At 42.3% G+C, this 20,085-nt stretch overlaps 1 protein-coding gene across 1 annotated transcript in view; it reads left to right on the top strand.

Moving 5' to 3' along the window:
- Window positions 1-4,557: 4,557 nt before the first annotated feature.
- The window catches only part of RGR (retinal G protein coupled receptor), a 48,735-nt gene continuing 33,207 nt past the window's right edge, over window positions 4,558-20,085 (top strand). Inside the window, exons 1-3 of the mRNA XM_033943811.1 lie at window positions 4,558-4,692; window positions 5,780-5,936; window positions 14,293-14,414. Coding sequence (XP_033799702.1) covers window positions 4,614-4,692; window positions 5,780-5,936; window positions 14,293-14,414 — 358 coding nt within the window. The 5' untranslated portion in view covers window positions 4,558-4,613. The remainder of the gene's footprint in view (window positions 4,693-5,779; window positions 5,937-14,292; window positions 14,415-20,085) is intronic.

Genomic DNA, 20,085 nt, shown 5'->3' with positions numbered 1-20,085 from the left:
TGTCCTGGATTGGCTACCATGAGAATGGGCTACTGGGCATGATGGACCATTGGTCTGACCCAGTTAGGCTATTCTTATGTTATGTTCTCATCTGTAGGGGCCTTTGTTTTCACTTCTTATTTTAATGTATTTTTTTTCTGGGAACTTATCAGTGTTTTTTATAATGGGAACAAAAATGGAAGAGAATTAATGTGTGTGGAATGGGGGGGTTAACTAATTTCTTCAGCTAAATAATTCAATCCACTTCAAACAGACATAGGAGAACTTGTGCACCATTCACACACCCTCCAACCAAAAACGTCAAAAGAAAAAAACTGTTCGACAACCTCCTAGCCATTCGAGCTGCAACACTCGACCCCCAACTCTACAACCAATTGATATCAACCACAGACTGCAAAACCTTCAAAAAGAAATAAAAACCCTTCTATTCAAAAAACACATAAAACCGAACTAACACAATCAGAACTGTCCCAAGCATCACCTGCAACTACTCCATATGTACTTCTAATGTCATGACAATTTAGACATAATTTATGTTATGTTATGTTTGGAATAATGGTTACATATATGAGGTTCAATAAAAGAAAATTTTCACTGCCTGTTTCTATTCTGACCATTTATTCCATTTCATGGTTATTGCAAAAAAAAAAAAAAAAAAAAATTTTTTACATGGGGGGGGGGGGGGGTGTCAAAAAATGATGGGCCCCGGGTGCCACATACCCTAGGTACGCCACTGGGTGGAGGGGGTGCTGAAAAGTTCTCAGGCCAAGCAACCAATTCCCTAAATTGTGAGCGTTATTTTGCCATTGCAGCTGAAAAGAGTATCTTATTCCCCCCCTTTTTTTTTTTCAAAACCGTAGTGCAGATTTTAGCACCGGCTGTGGCAGTAACAGCCCCGACACTCATACGAATTCTATGAGCATCGGAGCTGTTACTGCCGCGGCCGGCGCTAAATCCCACACTGTGGTTTTGCAAAAGGGGGGGGGGGGGGGTTGTTAAGTGCCAATTTGCTGAAACAAAATTCTATGTTTTTGACATTGTTTCAGATCATTGATTAAACCATATCCACGTTATTCTCTTCTTGGTCGGGCAGAGAACATTTCAGCACCCATCGTATTCGATAGTGCCCGTTCGATTCATTTGACTTCAAAACTCTTGCACGCACAGATAACCATGAATAAACAGGTGCACAGTCGATTGCGTGCACGTTCACATTCTTGTATGTAATTAGAGTGTAAAAAAATGAATAGGTTGAATGAACCCAAAATAGGGATGCATTTGTTTTAAATGAATGCTAACCAAATTTTGGGGATCCATGCACTCTCCTGTCTGTAGGCTATTCTTACAACAGGATAAAGCTGAGTTAAATAGAGCATCTAGCTTTCAACTGCTTCCAGCAAATCACCTGATGGTAAATACTGTCCAGGGAGCATCATCACTCAGCTAGAAAATTCACAGACGCTCTGGTTTTTGTTCACATTTTTTTGTTTTGTACGTCAGAATGCAAGCCATTAGTTCAATGCATATTTTCAGGCTCCACCACAGGAAATGTTGTCTACTCTTATTTTAAAACACATCATAAAGGAAAGTAGTAGAAATGAATTATGGGTTGCACTAGCACTAATCCTGTCTGGCCAGGCATTTACTGCCACTTAATGTCCTGTGCAGACTGAAGACTCTCCGCTACTCTGAAGCTTTTATTTCCAGCAGACAGAGCATAAAAATATTGGTTAATGAACCGCCCATAGGGGATTATTGCATTAGCACAGTAAGAGCACCGAACCCCCATGAGTTATATACAGTAGATGACACTAGTGTAGAGCGTTTGCTAACACCTCAGCAATTACAGTAATCCTCACTAAATGACTGTATTATAAAGACAGATAATATTATCTCTTTCCATTTCCGCTTCCAGTTTATAGGAGTTAGAGTGCACGTCTTTAGAGGGTCAATATGAGCAAACAAAATTGAAGCACCATACCAAGAAATGCATATTCAGTTGCTGTAGCTTACACTTGCTGGTCCCCATGGCTAATGTTGTTCCTTTATTTGGATTACCATAGAAAGTTAATTAAACACAATTGAATCAATACTCAAGAGGCGATAGTGGCACTGAATATGCATACGGTAGAGCAAGGATATTCATCCAAGAGATCACCTAAATCAGTGGTTTTCAACCTTTTTACACCTATGGACCAGCAGAAATAAAAGAATTATTCTATGGACCGGTGGTTGAAGAACATGGGGCTAAGTCGTGGGCCAGACCCCGCCCATCCCTACCCAATCTCCACCCCAGACCCCGCCCCTATAATAGTACTAATTGCACCTTGCACATCCCACGCCTCAACTGGAAGCCTTCCTTCTGACGTTGCAACATCAGAAAGAAGGCTTCCGGTTCAAGCGCAGGATGCCCGTAGGAGCCACTGCCAGTGGCTTTGTGCACTGAATCAGTTAGGATAGGAAGAGGGAGCTGGCTCGAAGATAGCTCCGCATCGATCGCACCGTGGACCGGCGGTTGAAGAACACTGTTTTGGGCCTGATGCACGTGCTGGCCCTGTGGACCGGCAGGAAATTTCTGTGGACCGGCATTGGTCCATGGACCGGTGGTTCAAGAACACTGACCTAAATGACCAGAATACTGACATATGTATGTTTGTGTGTGCATATATGCATGAATGACAATATTCTACTACACACAATTCTATAATGGAGCTTAAATGCAATGGCACATAGTTTATAAGAACATAAGAATAGCCATATTGGGTCAGATCAGTGGTTCATCTAACCCAATATCCTGTTTTCACAGTGGCCAATTCAGGTCACAGGTACCTAGCAGAAACCCAAATAGTAGCTACATTCCATGCTACCAATCCCAGGGCAAACACTGGCTTCCCCCATGTCTGTCTCAATAGCAGACTATAGATGTTTCCTCCAGGAACTTGCCCAAACCTTTTTTAAACCCAGATATGCTAACCACTGTTACAACATCTTCTGGCAATGAGTTCTAGAGCTTAACTATTCATTCAGTGAAAAAATATTTCCTCCTATTTGTTTAAGAAGGACATACGCATGGGCGGCTTCTGGGCAGATCATGGGCAGGTTGCACAGTTACATGTCGCAGTGTTTATAAACCTAGAGTACCCCCTTGTCAGTCAGGTTTTCAGGATATCCACAATGAATATGCATAAACTTGATTTGCAAATTTCTCTCATGCCTCCTACCCAAATGCAAAAATATAAATTGGTGGGTTTTCCAAAGACCTGCCGGCTGAAGATCTCTTCCTCTAGGAAGGAAGGGTGGATTTATTCAGAGATGTATGGGGGTTGTATAGAAGAAAAACTGTATACTGGCACTGGCATGGCAATCTTTGTTGTTTGTTTTGAATAAATAAAAAAATCAAGTGGAAATAAAATAGCAAATAAGAAAACAGGTAAATAAATGGGGGCAGGGTAGGGTGGGGCAGGGGGCCCAGTGTTCTTGTGTGCCTAGGGGCCTTCGAAGAATTAATCCTGCCCTGCCCAAGTATTTACACCAGCTCTATGACTCTTGTAATTGATCTTACATAAAATCTAGGCACATATTTTCCTTGCTTTGCTAGCATTCTATAACAGAAAGTAGGCGTCTAGTTTCCTGTATAGAATTTTATTTAAATGAAGTCACACACTATGGCTAAAAATAGAATGAAAGCACACAGGGACTGTGGCTGTCAGCTGCAACTGAGGTTGTGCAGGGCAAGAACAAGCCTATGCAGGGATGCGGAAGTGGTGCCGAGCCACAAATGAGGCTGCGGGCATAGGGGCCAATTCTGTGAGTGCTTGAGTATTCCCAATATTTTCTAGGGTTACCAGATTTCCTCTTTCGAAAAAAAAGTTGACACCTGGTCCTACCCCATTCCTCTCCAAGTCCCGTTCCATTCCATCCCCAGCCCCACCCCCAAACAAACCTCATATCTCCTTCCCAGAGCTCAGGGCCACAGTGACATCATCACATCGACATCTGTGAATGCATAAATACCTTTATTCTAAGCATTAAGTGTGTGAATTGCTCCCTAAATAAGCTAGTTGAATATTAGGCCCAGTAAGGCCTAACATTCCACAATCTATTACACAAGCTCAGTTACAAAATATACTAGCAATTGAGCATCCTATTAAAACAAAAATGTTGTCTGTTTAGGGTGGTCCCTTTCCAAGTATTTAGTGGAATAGTGGCATTCCTTTCATTCAGAGTCCTTTTGAATTCTTTTTTTCAGCGTTACAGAATTAAGCAAAAGTTCGTGATTTTGTCTTACAAAGACCTTGTTGTGATTGCCCTGAATGTGTTTCATTTGCTTTCACATGCCAATACGATTAACCAGAAGAATGGGGAGGGGAGCCTTTCTGGGGGGGGGGAGAGAGGGGGGTCTGCTTTTATTCTCATTATAAGTGAATTCTTTGTTGGATTTCTGTGTTTTATATCAAATCCTATAAAGCTTTTTACATAACTCGCAAGCCTCTGCACGTGAACTGGCTCTTTAAGTGGACGCTCTCAGACTCCCTGAAGGGGAGACTTAGAGGAAAATGCTAAGCTAGAAACTGCTGTTACATGCAGACTGATCCTGATTTAAGGTGGCAAATATGGCAACATCGCACCCTCTGCCCGAGGGCTTCACTGAGATAGAAGTGTTTGGTCTTGGCACTGTTTTGCTCGCAGAAGGTAGGGATTCGGGTCTCATCCCCCACATCATCGTTATAGCTTCTCAGCAAACACGATAAAAAGGCACCGTCATTTTTTTTTTTTTCCAAAAATAAAAAAGCAAACATGCATTTATGCTGGCTATGTGCAATAAGGCAGATCAGCTTCTGTAGCAATTTCAGTGCTTAGAAAACGATATTGTGGACTCTGGTAATATTCCTGAGGGAGATACTATCTTTGGAAACACAGGGAATTGAGATGTGGCAAATTTGTTCATTTTGCCACATATTTCTTTGCTTCAGACTTCTAGACTAATGAGGTAACTAACCAAATTTTGGGTTTATTATAATTCCTATTAAGAGAAATGAATATATTTTCCTCTGCCATCATGCAGTTTAGGTCTGTCTCTCCCCGTGTGGACAAGTGATGGCGCAGGTGGGAAACGCTGTTGTTGATCTGGAGCAAGGAGAAACTTGCATAATCTGTAGAAATGAATTTATGCTGCTAGAGCTGTGGAAATGGCAAAAGTTCCACCTGTGCCACAGATTTGGAAAAGAGCGAGGCTTCATTCTTAAAGTACTCATTCCACAGTGGAGTTGTGGAGAATGACTTCCACTCACTTAATAAAACAGATGAGTTTCTCTGCTTGGTCTGAGAGGCTGGAGCAATGTTCTCTTGTTATCTACCTATAGATCTTCAATTTATATGTACTTAGGGGTTTGGAACACAAAAAATGTGCAGGTAGCAGCAAGTCCTAATTTAATTTGATGATGATGCCTCTGAAAATAAAGCCTTGAAAGTATGAAATTCCTACTCAGGAACTCATGTAAGGGGAGTCTATGGACATATACAGTATATTGTGTCTTCAGCGAGAAAGAACATAGAGGACTAAGGATGAAAGGAGTGAAAATGTCTGTTTTATCTTGCTACTGAAAGCATCCTTTCATGTAAAAGCTGGAATTTAGTGTCAGTCAAGCTGTCTTAAATCTAAAAACTGTGTACATTTTGTTCCGTGCTGGGGAGATGTCCTATGGCACTTCACATTTGCATATTTGTATTGTAACTGCTCTATAAAGCATATGTCATGATGAATTTTGCTGTTTTGCAGCTCTACTTGGGTTCCTTTTGAATGGCTTAACGATCCTTTCTTTCTACAAAATCAAAGAGCTCAGAACTCCTAATAACCTCCTCATTTTCAGTCTTGCAGTAGCTGACACTGGGATCTGCATCAACGCCTTCATTGCGGCTTTTTCTAGCTTCCTGAGGTACAGTACTGGCTTTTTTTTAAAAAAAAAAAAGTTGCTTGATCAGTTCATGTAGTTTATCAAATTAACAAAAAAAGAAGAAAGACAAGGATGACACAGAAAAAGAAATTTACCATGACTCCCATCTAGCATTATGATTTAGCCACAAGTCCCTGATTTATTTTAATAAATAATGGAAGATCATCACAATTTGTATTTATTTATTTATTTTTAACATCTATATTCCCCTTAACCCACCCCCCTTTTTACAAACCCACAGAAGGAAGTTTTTAGCACAGGCTGGCGTGCTGAATGCTCTACGCTGCTCCCGACACAACAGACATTGGTGTTCTAGGACTAGACTGTGATACTTTACTTTTTCAAATGGCACATTTATCTTGCATTTTGAATTGATGGAGACCACTGTAGAGCTTCTCAAATCTGTCCCGATAATCCCACCGTTAGTTAGACTTTCAGGACATCCACAATGAACATAAATGACATCAATTTGAATATATTAGTTGGCATGTTTATAGCTTGATGGCTGTGAGGTCATTAGGACAGCTTTGAGAAGTTTTGAACTGGAGACACAAAGATCTCTTGTGCTGCACCATTTTAAAGCATTTTCTCTGAGGACAAACTTGATGGTTAGTGGTAGATTGCCCTGTTGAAACCAAAGAAACACTGCAGAGAGACGATGTTCCTGAAATAGACTTTATTAAAAATTAAAAAATCAACATAGCAATCCACATAAAATTCTTAAGGACCTAGTCTGCTGGGAGCGTTGGACCCAACCGATCCGTATTTTGACAAGAGAGTCTTCCTCAGGGGTCCTTCTTAGTGCTAGGGTGGAAGATACGTGGTAAAGCTAATCAATCCCAAAGTACAATTGCATGGAGCTCCACATGAGATGCACTGCGAAAACCAGAGATTGCCCTGTTGAGCATTCAGACATGCCTAGGTTGTCCATAGCAGCAGTGCTGTCAAGAACTGGGCCCAGGGAGCAAACAATGAAACATATTGGGAGGTCACGCTGCAACCAAAGAAGCACGGCCAAAGAAAAGAAAAAAAGAGGGGGTAGGAATTAGACCGGGTCTTATGTTTTTTTCTGCATTGCTGCAATTTGGGTTCTCCTGGCCAAGAGTGGATGAGGAGAAAAGGAGATGAGGGAGAGAAGGCAAATGATAGAAGAGGGAGAAGGAAGACAAAGTGAGTAGCCTAATAGTGTATTTTAATCGAAATATTAATACTTGTATGTTTAAGTTGTATTTTACTGAATGTAGGGAACAGTATAATATTTAATCACTAGTTGTTTAGCCCGTTACATTAACGGGTGCTAGCAGCCCTTCTCCCTTAATTTTACCTCCTCCCTGTCCAGCAGTACCCCCACCCATTCCCTGCTCCCCCTATATAGCAGTAGCCCTTCTCCTTTTATCTCCCCCTGTTCAGCATCACCCCATTTCCAGCTCCCCATATCCAGCAGTAGCTCTTCTCCTTTGCAGGAGCCCTTCTCCCTTCCTTTTACCTCCCCCCCCCCCCGTCTAGCAGCACCTCTTCCCTGCTTCCCCTATCCAGCAGTAGGCCTCCCTTTCTGTTACCTCCCTCCCTGTCCAGAATCACCTCTTCCCTGCTCCTCCTGTACTGCAGCACCTCCTTACCTGCTCCCCCTGTCCAGTCCGGTGATCTCCAGCCATCAGGCTGGCTCCTGCAGGGAGTCTAGTTCCTGTCCGATCCCCGCCAGGCGTGCGAGCCTGCTCCGCCCCCTCCCGACCTGCTGGAAGTATTTGAATTAGACCCGACGGTTCCTGTTGAGGGAAGCACTCCTCACCGGACTCAGCGGTGAACTCCAGCCATCGGGCTGACATCCGCCTTGGGTTTTTTGGGGTTTTTTTAGTTGAAAGACGCGGCGGTGGCTCCTCTCATGATCCCCACCTGCGTCAGAAGTCCAACGCAGGCGGGGATCGTGAGAGTAGCCACCGCCGCGTCTTTCAAAGAATCGTAAGCCGCGCATGCGCACTTCCTATGTGTTGCTACAGCTCACGGAAAACCGGCGCACACTTAGGAAGTGCGCATGCGCGGCTTACCATTTTATTATATTAGATGATAATATACTAAATTGCTATGTGCATATCACAATCTTGTACTTTGAAACTCTTATTTACTACAAACAATTACATAAGAACATAAGCATCGCCTCTGCTGAGTCAGACCATAGGTCCATCATGCCCAGCAGTCCACTCCTGCGGTGGCCCCCCAGGTCAACAACCTCTAATTGTACCCTTCAATCCTCTTTTCCTTCAGGAACTCATCCAATCCCATTTTGAAACCCAAAATTGTACTCTGCTCTACCACCTCTTCTGGAAGCGCATTCCAGGTGTCCATCACCCTCTGAGTGAAGAAGAACTACCTAGCATTTATTCTGAATCTGTCTCCCTTCAATTTTTTTCAGTGCCCTCTAGTTTTTGTTGCCCCCACCAGTCTGAAGAATCTGTTCCTTTCTATCTTCTCTATACCCTTCATGATCTTGTAAGTTTTTTTTATCATATCCCCTCTAAGTCTCCGCTTTTCCAGGGAAAAGAGCTCCAGCTTTTCCAGCCTCTCAACATATGAAAGGTTTTCCATGCCCTTTATCATTTTTGTTGCTCTTCTCTGGACCTTCTCGAGTATCGCCATATCCTTCTTAAGGTACGGCAACCAGTATTGAACGCAGTACTCCAGATGCGGTCGCACCATCGCCCTATACAGCGGGAGGATAACCTCCTTGGTTCTGGTAGTGATACCTTTTTAGGATGTCCAACATTCTGTTCGCTTTTTTTGAGGCCGCTGCACATTGTGCCGCCGGTTTCATTGTTTTATCCACCAAACCCCCCAAGTCCTTTTCTAGGTTGCCTTCCCCCAATATCATCCCCCCATCGTGTAGTTTTACATCGGGTTTCCTTTCCCTATGTGCATGACTTTACATTTCTCTACATTGAAGCTCATCTGCCATTTATTTGCCCACTCACTCAGTTTGTTCAGGTCCCTTTGAAGTTCTCTTTACATTCCTCAACAGATCTAACCTTACCGGAGAGTTTTGTGTCGTCCACAAATTTTATAACTTCGTCCCTGTTTCCAGGTCATTAATAAATATATTGAACAGCAGTGGTCCCAGCACTGACCCTTGCGGGATGCCACTCGTGACCCCTTTCCAGTCAGAATAGTGTCCCTTTACTCCTACCCTCTGTTTCCTGTCCGCCAGCCAGTTTCTGATCCATCTGTGTATGTTCCCTTCAACCCCGTGGTTCCACAGTTTCCTTAGTAGACACACGTGAGGAACCTTGTCGAAGGCTTTCTGGAAGTCCAGGTATACTATGTATATGGGGTCACCTTTGTCCAATTGTTCGCTTATCCCCTCAAAGAAGTGCAGTAAGTTCGTTTGGCATGATCTTCCATTACAGAAACTATGCTGGCTTGTTCTCATCAGCTTATTTTTTTCTATATGCTTATTGATACTGTCCTTGATTAATGATTCGGTCATCTTCCCCGGAACTGCTGACCGGTCTATAATTCCCTGGGTCACCTCTGGATCCTTTCTTGAAGATAGATGTAACATTCGCTATCCTCCAGTCTTCCGGGATTACCCCTGTTTTCAAGGATAGGTTGCAAATCTGCTGTAGTAACTCCGCTATTTCATCACTAAGCTCTTTTAGTATTCTCAGGTGGATTCCGTCTGGGCCCAGAGATTTGTCAGTTTTTAGTCTATCTATCTGTTTGAATACGTCTTCGAGACTTACCTCCATGCACAATGATTTTTCCTCTTGATCCCCCTTGAAGAATTTTTCCAGTTCCAGCAAGTTCGATGTGTCCTCTTTTGTGAAGACCGATGAGAAGAACATGTTTAATCTGTCCGCCACCTCCTTTTCCTCCTTTACCACTCCCTTCCTGTCTCCCTCATCCAGGGGTCCCACCTCCTCCCTCGCCGGTTGTTTTCCTTTCACATATCGAAAAAAATGGTTTAAAATTCCGTGCCTCCTTGGCAAGTTTCTCTTCATACTCTTTCTTTGCTGTTCTGACCACACGGTGACATTCTTTTTGATGCTTCCTGTGGTCTTTCCAATTTTCCTCGGTTTTATCCTTTTTCCACGTCCTGAAAGATTTTTTCTTGTCTCCTATCACATACTTAACTTCATTGGTTAACCATGCTGGGTCTTTTGCTTGATTCTTTCTGAACCCTTTTCTAAATCTGGGTATATACCGGTTTTGCGCTTTGTTTACCGTGTCCTTGAATAAGGTCCAGGCTTGCTCCACCGTCTGTGCCTTTCTGGAGCTGTCCCTGAGTTTTCTCTTAACCATTTGTCTCATGGCATCATAGTTCCCTTTCCTGAAATTGAACATTGTTGCAATGGTTCTTCCCTTTGGCATACCTATTTCCACTTTGAATTGGATCATGGTGTGATCACTGTTTCCTAATGGTCCCACTATTTCCACTTTTTGGGCAGGTCCTCTCAGCCTGTTGAGGATTAAATCCAGTCATCCCATTGAGGATTAAGTCCCTCTCGTTGGTTCATTGACAAGCTGTTCCAAGTAGCAGTCCCATACAGCCTATAGGAACTCCGATTCCTTTGAACATTTTGAAACTCCATGGCTCCAGTCTATCCCGGGATAGTTGAAATCTCCCTTAACTATGGTGTTTGCATTTTTACATTCTTGCCTCAATTCGGCTCTCAGTTTTTCAACCTTTGCTTCTGTTTGCCCAGGTGGGCAGTAGTACTGTCCCATCTTTATCTCGGTTCCCTTTATACCTGGTATTTTTAACCCATATTGATTCCAGGTGGTCATTTGTCGTTGCTGCGTCCACTCCGGTCGATTGAATGGTATCCCTTACGTAAAGTGCTAATCCTCCTCCTTTCTGATGTGTCCTGTCTCTTAGGTAGAGCTTATACCCTGGCAGTACTGTGTCCCATTTGTTTTCCTTGTTCCACCATGTTTTCAGGATTGCTATGATGTCTGGGTTCTCATCTTTGGCCATGATTTCTAGTTCTCCCATTTTGTTCTTCAGGCTTCTTGAATTAGTGTACATACAATTTAAGTCTCAATATTTTTGTTTTCTTGTTATTTTCCCTTGTGATTCATTATTCTTTCTGTCCCCTTCTCGTTCTGCAGACTTTTGTTTATTGTCTCTCTTGTCTTCCCCTTGTGGTACATGGTACATTTCCTCTAGCTACTAGCTTGCTCTGTTAAGAGTGGTTTGGATGTGTGCATTCATGGAGGCCGATTCAAGATATTTCCTTCCTGAGGAAGCACGCACTACGCGAATCTCGAGTCGGAGGCAGGACTTGTGTTTCACGGCTTCCAGAAGTCTTTTATGAGTCACAGAAGCACTTTATTACCTCAGGCTGCCTGTCTCGTGACCATCTGTTGAGAACTGACCACCATAAAAAGATAAGTTATTGCACTTTATTTGCAAGAGGTTATTAGAACAATATTTGGTGGTACAGACAAAAATAGTGCTTTGATGGTCTGATGGCAGCCTGTGTTGTGGTTTGTTACACTTAAACACTATAGGTTGTGGTCTGAGCACTATTTAACATATTAATTGTTTATAGTAAATAAGAGTTTCAAAGTACAAGATTGTGATATGCACATATCAATTAAGTTGTATTTTAACCATGATGTATAATTCTGCCCATAGAAATGTGTATCCGATGTTAGGATGGGAGGACATAAGAGAAGTGGAAAGACAGTGGTCTAAGCTGAAAGGAGCGATAAAAATGGCTACAGACCTTTATGTGAAGAAAATCAATAAAAACAAGAGAAAAAGGAAGCCGATATGGTTCTCCAACCTAGTGGCTGAGAAAATAAAGGCGAAAGAGTTGGCGTTCGTGAAATATAAAAAAACCCAAGAAGAGGAGAGCAGAAAGGACTACAGGGTGAAACTGAAAGAAGCCAAGAGAGAGATACATCTGGCGAAAGCACAAGCGGAAGAACAAATGGCTAAAAATGTAAAAAAGGGAGACAAAAATTTTTTCAGATATATTAGTGAAAGGAGGAAGATGAAAAATGGAATTGCTAGGCTAAAAGATGCTGGGAACCAATATGTAGAAAGTGATGAGGAGAAAGCGAATGTGCTAAACAAATACTTCTGTTCTGTGTTCACAGAAGAAAATTCTGGAGAAGGACCGAGATTGTCTAGCAAAGTTACACGAGAAAATGGAGTAGATTCTGCGCCGTTCACGGAGGAGGGTGTTTATGAGCAACTTGAAAAACTGAAAGTGGACAAAGCGATAGGACCAGACGGGATCCATCCCAGGATACTAAGGGAGCTCAGAGAGGTTCTGGCGAGTCCTATTAAAGACTTGTTCAACAAATCTCTGGAGATGGGAGTGATTTCTGGGGATTGGAGGAGAGCGGATGTGGTCCCTATTCATAAAAGTGGTCACAGGGATGAAGCAGGAAACTACAGGCCGGTTAGCCTCACTTCAGTTGTTGGAAAAATAATGGAATATGTATACCCTAGAGCAGGGGTGTCCAATGTCGGTCCTCGAGGGCCGCAATCCAGTCGGGTTTTCAGGATTTCCCCAATGAATATGCATTGAAAACAGTGCATGCAAATAGATCTCATGCATATTCATTGGGGAAATCCTGAAAACCCGACTGGATTGCGGCCCTCGAGGACCGACATTGGACACCCCTGCCCTAGAGGAAAGGAGAGACAGGGGAGATATGATTCAGACGTTCAAATACTTGAAGGGTATTAACGTAGAACAAAATCTTTTTCAGAGAAAGGAAAATGGTAAAACCAGAGGACATAATTTGAGGTTGAGGGGTGGTAGATTCAGGGGCAATGTTAGGAAATTCTACTTTACGGAGAGGGTGTTGGATGCCTGGAATGCGCTCCCGAGAGAGGTGGTGGAGAGTAAAACTGTGACTGAGTTCAAAGAAGCGTGGGATGAACACAAAGGGTCTAGAATCAAAAAATAAGATTAAATATTGAACTAAGGCCAGTACTGGGCAGACTTGCACGGTTTGTGTCTGTATATGGCCGTTTGGTGGAGGATGGGCTGGGGAGGGCTTCAATGGCTGGGAGGGTGTAGATGGGCTGGAGTAAATCTTAACAGAGATTTCGGCAGTTGGAACCCAAGCACAGTACAGGGTAAAGCTTTGGATTCTTGCCCAGAAATAGCTAAGAAGAAAAAATTAAAAAATTTAAATTGAATCAGGTTGGGCAGACTGGATGGACCATTCGGGTCTTTATCTGCCGTCATCTACTATGTTACTATGTTACTATGATTGTATTTATCAACTGTTGTGAACCGCCTAGAACTAATGGCAGGGCGGTATACAAGAAATAAAATTATTATTATTACGTAGTAAGGGGGTGCGAGGGGAATGGTCAGCCCTGGGCACAGTCTTCCTTGGGGCACCGGCACCACTCCTCCTCTCCGCCTCCCCTTCCCACTCCTCCCCCTGCAGTGCACGCCCACGCCCCTTCCCCATATCTTTTAACTTCGACACGAGCAGCGATGAACTTGCTGCCCACGTTGGCTTCAGTGCTCTTTCTAATGTCATTTCTTCCCAGCAATGTTTTGGGGGGTTTGTGGGGGGGTGTCCTGCAGGAGCGATTGGGCATCCCTACTGCAGTAGACTTCGCAGGGGGGTGGGACAGGTTACTTGGGCCGCTAAACTGATTGTGGCAGGGAGATCCCTTGCTGCGATCAGCTCAGCGGCAATCCGATGCAGTACTTGTACCTGTTTTGACTTCATCTAAGATACAAGGTATAAGTTCCGTCCAGGCAACATCGTAAAACTTTTGATTATCGCTGCAGGATGACTTAGTCTAGGTCGGCCTACATCCTGCCCACCTCCTGCCCTAACCACTCCTCCGAAACCGCCCTTTGAACTCTGGGTGCACAGTGGGATTCAGAGGCCTAAAAAATCTCTGAATACGTCCAAAAAAACGCTTTCGATTATCGGCATTTGGATGACCTGTATTTTAGGTCGACCAAGTACCAACTTAGGCCAGTTTTTGGATGTATTTTTGTTTTGATTATGAGCCCCACTGTACCTAAAAGTTAGGATGCCTAGCGATGCCTAAAGCCTCTTAGACAGCGCTAAGTGTCATTCTATACAGTGTGTCTAATTTTTATAAAATCACAGTGCCGCACTAGACGGCACTGATTTTTTTATGTGACATATGTAGAATCAGAGCTTTAAATTTCAGTGATAGCCAGCTAAGTTGCATGGCATAATCGACTAGCTGCTAAGTGCTACCATTCAGTGGCCTTCTCACGTGGAATTTTAGTGAATAGCCAGTTTAGCCGGCCAGGAGTAATAGTGCTGAATATCAAGTGGTACAATTTTATATTACTGCTTACAGATTTTTAATTGTTGTTTATAGGTACTGGCCCTATGGTGCCGAAGGATGCCAGATTCATGGATTTCAGGGATTTCTGACTGCATTATCCAGCATTAGCTCATGTGCAGCAATTGCTTGGGATCGGTATAATCAGTATTGTACCAGTAAGTCCTTAATCCCGCAAGCATCATTTTATTATGAATATGTTTTGTGTCTTACTTAGGCATCACTCAGTCCAAAGTAGTAATGATTTTTTTTCAGTATGGTGAACATGTGATTAAGCCCTGAAGTTTCTTTAAAGTAAAGTAAAACCAAGCATACAATATTATATATTTAGGGCTTGTGATTTTAAGTTTTAACTGCCTGACATCAATAAAACACCCTCAATGCAAAAAAATGCTTCTGGTGCCATTTATAGAATTGCCCAAGCTAAGTACAAAGCTAGTATTTTGTAAAAGGTATACCTAACTTTGCAATCAGGCACTTAGCATAGGTCAATATGTACTGTCTTATGTTGATTACAAATTTTAAATAACTAGGAGGAGCCAGAGTACAGAAAAGAGCACAGGCTGAAGCAGGTAAAGTGCATAGGAATAGGGTCACTAGGGTAAAGTAAAGTGGCAGTATAATTAAAAAGGGTCAGTTGACTCCAAGGGGTGGGTCTAGAGAGTGGGCAGACTTGATGGGCTATAGCCCTTATCTGCCGTCATCTTTCTATGTTTCTATGTTTCTATCTATTGATTAAATATATATATTAAAAACCATTAAAAAGTCAGAAAGGACTGTAGACTAATAACTAATTATGAATCCCAGACCATGATGCATTATAGAGAGAAGAGTTTTATATATTAGATTATTTAATAAGAATGAATTTAATAAGAATGAAATAAAATTGGAAAGTATTTAAAAGCAAGATTTATGAATTAAAATTAGTAGTGTAAGTAAAAGTAAGTAATTAATTAATTAATTTGGTAGTGAGGCTGGGTTCAAGCTGGTGATATTATAAGAAGTAAGAGAAAAGATGGTTTCTTTCTCTTGAAGAAATCCCAGAATGGGAAGATTTACACCATAATCTGAGGCTTGTCCCTTTATATAAAATCTTTAATTAAACTATTTATATAAAATCATACCTATTCCAGAACAAATGTAAATATGCATATCTGTTTTCCCCTCTGCAGCCAATATTCAGTGTGGGGGTGGGGGGGGGTAGTTTAAAAAAACTTTAAATACTGACTGTCACAGGCTACATTAGCCCTTGATATTGAGTGTTGGGCCACATATGGGCACAGACACTGAATATCCAGAGCTAATTGTTGGACAGCTAGCTGTCAGAGCTTATGCGGGTCCCAGCTGAATATCAGCCAGAACCCATATAACTTTCAAATCCCCTTTGGCTCATTGAAAGAGTCCACCTCCTCCCAGCCTGTGCCCTGAAGAATCCCTCTCCTTACCACCCCTCGAATGACTGCCCAACTCTGCAGTCTCAATAGACTTCCTTAGGCCTATCCCTGATCCCTGGTGGTCCAGTGTTGTTGCCCCCATTGATCCCCCCACAGACCACCAAGGATCAGATGTAGGCTTGGGGGGTGGGGCCTATCAAGACCACAATGGTTGTGGGGACCATTCCAGGGGAGGAGTAAGAGGAAGGCAGAATCTTAAGGTCATGAGCTGGATGTGGAGTGGTAGGAGGGGGCTCTTTGGGAGGGGGGGTTCAGATGGATTAAAATAGTGTTTTGAGAGTTATGCAGGGCCGAAATTCAATATCAGAACCCACATAACTAACCCAGCCTATTAAGAAAAGCCCTAACTGGGTTAGCAGAACCCATATAACCGCCAGCTACTCCCCTATACCTGTCCAGATTTGCCCAGTTTTTGTGGCTCATCAGAAACAATATTCAGTGCCACTGTTCAGTTAAGTGCCACTAAATATTGGTGGTTAGGTGGCCAGGAGCGAGTTAAATGAGCCACAGCCTCTCCTGCCTGCTCAAATCACTTCTAATATTGGGCAGTATGGGCTGTATATATAAGAAACAATTTTAGTACACAATGTGTGGAGGAATCAATAAATGTGACACTTATGTGGCTTAACTATCAGATTCTTCAGAAAAATTCATAGTGTCTGGCATCTGTATTATTCACACAATATAATGTATCAATACTGTTTACTCACCAAAAAGAGACATGTATTTCTCAGTGGCAGCTATCATCCACTTCTGAAGGATATTTTCATAAATAGAAGTGCCACAGCTGTTTGAGTTCAAAAATGTCCTTTTTCTTATTTATGCTTCAGCCTATAATTTAATTTAGGTTTAATTTCCTTTGGGTTTTTTGGGATCATAGAAAATCCTAAATTGATACTGCATCCTTGACAGTGTAATGTGATGTCTATAGACTTGCATTAGTTTTCCTTCATTTTAGCCTTCCAACATCTCAGTAGACTTGCACTGACATCCGCACTTTGACACCGGAACATTACTGCATTTCTGTAGAGATTTTCACTCCAGTTACCCTATTATATCATATTTCAGTTCAGAGATTCCAGTTTCCAATGGAATTGGCCACTGATTAAGTGGGGATTTTACTGGTCTACATAAAAATGAAATAATCAGTTGATGCTAAGGAGAAAATAGGCTAAAGAAAATCCAATTTCTACCCATCAAAACCAATAAATGTATTCATTGGTTGTATAAATTCCCTCTACTAGAGCATGGTCTATAGGCAGAAAATTTCAGAGTTAGTTCCAAGTTTTATATTAGAAATCTGCAAAATAAATTCTTATAAATTCTGAAGGTCCATCAAACCAGCCCAACAAACCTCATAAAACGTTCCCTTCTTTATCCCAAATCAATACTTTTTATTCACCCTATCCTAGATCTCTCTGTTCCAGGAGAAGAAGAACACCATTTTGCTTGGAGCGGGGGTGGGGGGGTCAGGGGGAGGAGTCAAGCAAATCAACCTCTATACCTATTTCCCAAGCTACCTAGTTGCTGATGCTGGGTGGGACAGAGTTGATCAGTCCATTGATTACCTCATTCTACTCCATATACTATCTCATCCTCCTCTTGGCACCAATTTGAGTCTGTCTCCCGACTCTTTCCACTCACCAAAGCAGCAGATATCCCTTTCCATCTCTCCAGTGGACTTACTAGTTTTAAGCATCTCTCCATTCCTCCCCTTCCTTCCTGCTCATTAGCCCCTCTTACTCTGTGATACTGCTAAATCCTGCCCAATTCCTCTCTTCCTTTCTATGGATAATATCAAACCCTGCTTATGTTCTTATGTTCTTAATTGATCCACCAACATTCAATTGATGCTTCTTTTAGAAAATTCTTTATTTATAATTCTGTTTCAACAAAGTATAAGCAGAGCAATTTTCATATCATAATGATCACATTACAATAAGTAAATCATACATTATTTCAAGTCCACATCAATGGGACAAAACAAAAAACAACAGAAAAAAAAGACCCAATAATAAAACAGTAAATATATAAAGTATTTGATTTGATTTGATTTCTTATATACCGCTATACCGTGAGGTTCAAAGCGGTTTACAATGAAGACAGATTAAAAATACATTAAAATAAAATAAATAAAAATGGTACTTTGGATTTCCCTAGCTGTCCCGAAGGCTCATAATCTAGCTAAAGTACCTGAGAAAACAATAAATAAAAATAAAATAAATGAAATAAAGTAAATTCCAGTCAGACAATAGGATCTGATGTTAGAAGTTCATAAAGAAGATATGCCAAGGAGCGAAAGCTGGTATGCTCCTTGAGCCCTGACGTATGCAGCCAAGCCAACACACAATATTTCAGCCATTAGGTTTCCCAGGAAGTAGTAATGAGTGCCAAAATACAGGCTAGTCATTTAGATCAGAGTCAATGCAATGCTAAAATGCAGGTATGTCATTTGGATCAGATGATCTCTGCAACAGCCAGACAACCGCCACTATCATCTCGGTGCATCAGCTGCATTAAATGGTCAACTGCCACCATTCTCAGATCCAATATCTAGTATGGTATAGAACCCTGCTGGATCGGGGGAGGGGCGGAGCTGTGCTCTTAAGTCTCTGCCACTGCTTCTGCTGCCTGCTGCTGGTTTCGGTGTGGCCCCGGCATCTCCTTGTGCTCACCGTTATCCCCTGCTGGATCGGGGGAGGAGCGGAGCTGTGCTCATTAAGTCCCTGCTACTGATTCTGCTGTCTGCCGCTGGTTTCGGTGCGGCCCCAGCGTCACCTCGTGCTTAATCGTTAGCCCCTGCTGGATCGGGGGAGGGGCGGAGCTGTGCTTTAAGTCCCCGCCGCTGCTTCTGCTGCCTGCCGCTCTTTTCGGTGCGGCCCCAGCATCTCCTTATGCTCATCGTTATCCCTGCCTCGTCATTTTAGTCTCCCTCACTTAGACGGGGCAGTGCAAAGACTCAGTATCAGAGAAATGTATTACGTTTAGCTAGTATGATTGAAGAGAGCAAGACATAGCAGCTTTGACATAGTTAATGAGGAATCAGTGTGACAAAAGAAGGGATGAAGGCATCAGATAAGGTTGGAAATAAATGGGATTTGGGATATCCATATCCATGAGATTTTCTCTAGATCTGTTGTAATCTATAAAAAAAACCCACACTAATTTACACAGATCAGGGTAAACCCAAAAATGACATCTAACTCTAACCAGGTTGACTTCAAATTATTAAAGTCTTTCTACTTTACAACTCTTAATACTATTATCTCCACAGATTCTCACCGACATTGTTCTGACAGCTTTGCGACTTCAGATAGAAGTCACAGCAATAAACAATGACTCATATAAAAGCTGTAAAACATTAAAAAAAACCACATTTGGAAAAGATGCTGCTGTCTAAACTTTTGATCAATATACATAAACAACTTTGTCCCCCTTGAAAAAGAATCAGTTCAACATAAACTAAAAATAGTCATAAGTTTAGGCAGCATTGCTCAAGGATCAGGACTGCATTGTTTTCAATCTGATCTTTGTATAGTTGTCTTTTCATAAGATACTTGACTGCGGAAAAGACAATGCAAGGTAAGAAAAAGCAATTCAGCCTTCACTGAAGCCACCATCTGTAATCCTTTTCCCTTTCCCTTTTATTACAATATTGAAAGCATACGCACAAATATAAGCAACAACAAAAAAAAATCAATACAAAAAGTAGTCAGTGACATGAGAATGATATTTATAGTACAAAGTACATAATGCAATCACTGGAAAAACATTACACTACATAAGAACAAACCAGTGAAGAAATTGATTAGGCAGGATCCCAGAGTGCTTCACTCATTCAGAATCCAATTCTCTGTAAATGTATCAATGTGAACAGCACTTCACACAATTTTAAAGGCTACAATGCTTATGAGGTCCTTCTTACGACAAAGAGTAGGGCTCAGAAATAAGTGCCTCCTGTTCCAATTATCTTTAGTTTTCTAAACTGCTTTGTTTAGTTACATAATGTAATTCATTATATTGTGTATATTATTTTGTTATGCACTATTGATATCCTAAAGAACCAAGTCTAAATACCTAATAGGTCCAAATACTAACACCAGGGCCACAGCAAGCCCTAACTGTGCCCTGTGCAATCGCACACATGGCACTCCCCCCCCCCCCCCCGTGCAGAGTGCCTCCCTACTTCTCTTCTGCCTTACCCAAACATGCAATGCAGCGTCTCCAACCCATCCCTCCCCCCCTCCAGAATCCACCCCTCTCCAAACTAGAGAGCGGCACGGCAACGGGGACGACGGGAATCCCGCGGGACCCGCGGGCATCCCGCGGGTTCCCCCTTCGGGTCACGGGGATCCCGTGGGGACGCCCCTAGGGT

Source organism: Geotrypetes seraphini, chromosome 4 (genome assembly GCF_902459505.1).
Source record: "Geotrypetes seraphini chromosome 4, aGeoSer1.1, whole genome shotgun sequence".
NCBI classification, from domain to species: domain Eukaryota; kingdom Metazoa; phylum Chordata; class Amphibia; order Gymnophiona; family Dermophiidae; genus Geotrypetes; species Geotrypetes seraphini.
The sequence above is the reverse complement of the archived record's forward strand: the minus strand, read 5'-3'. Positions and strand labels throughout refer to the sequence as shown.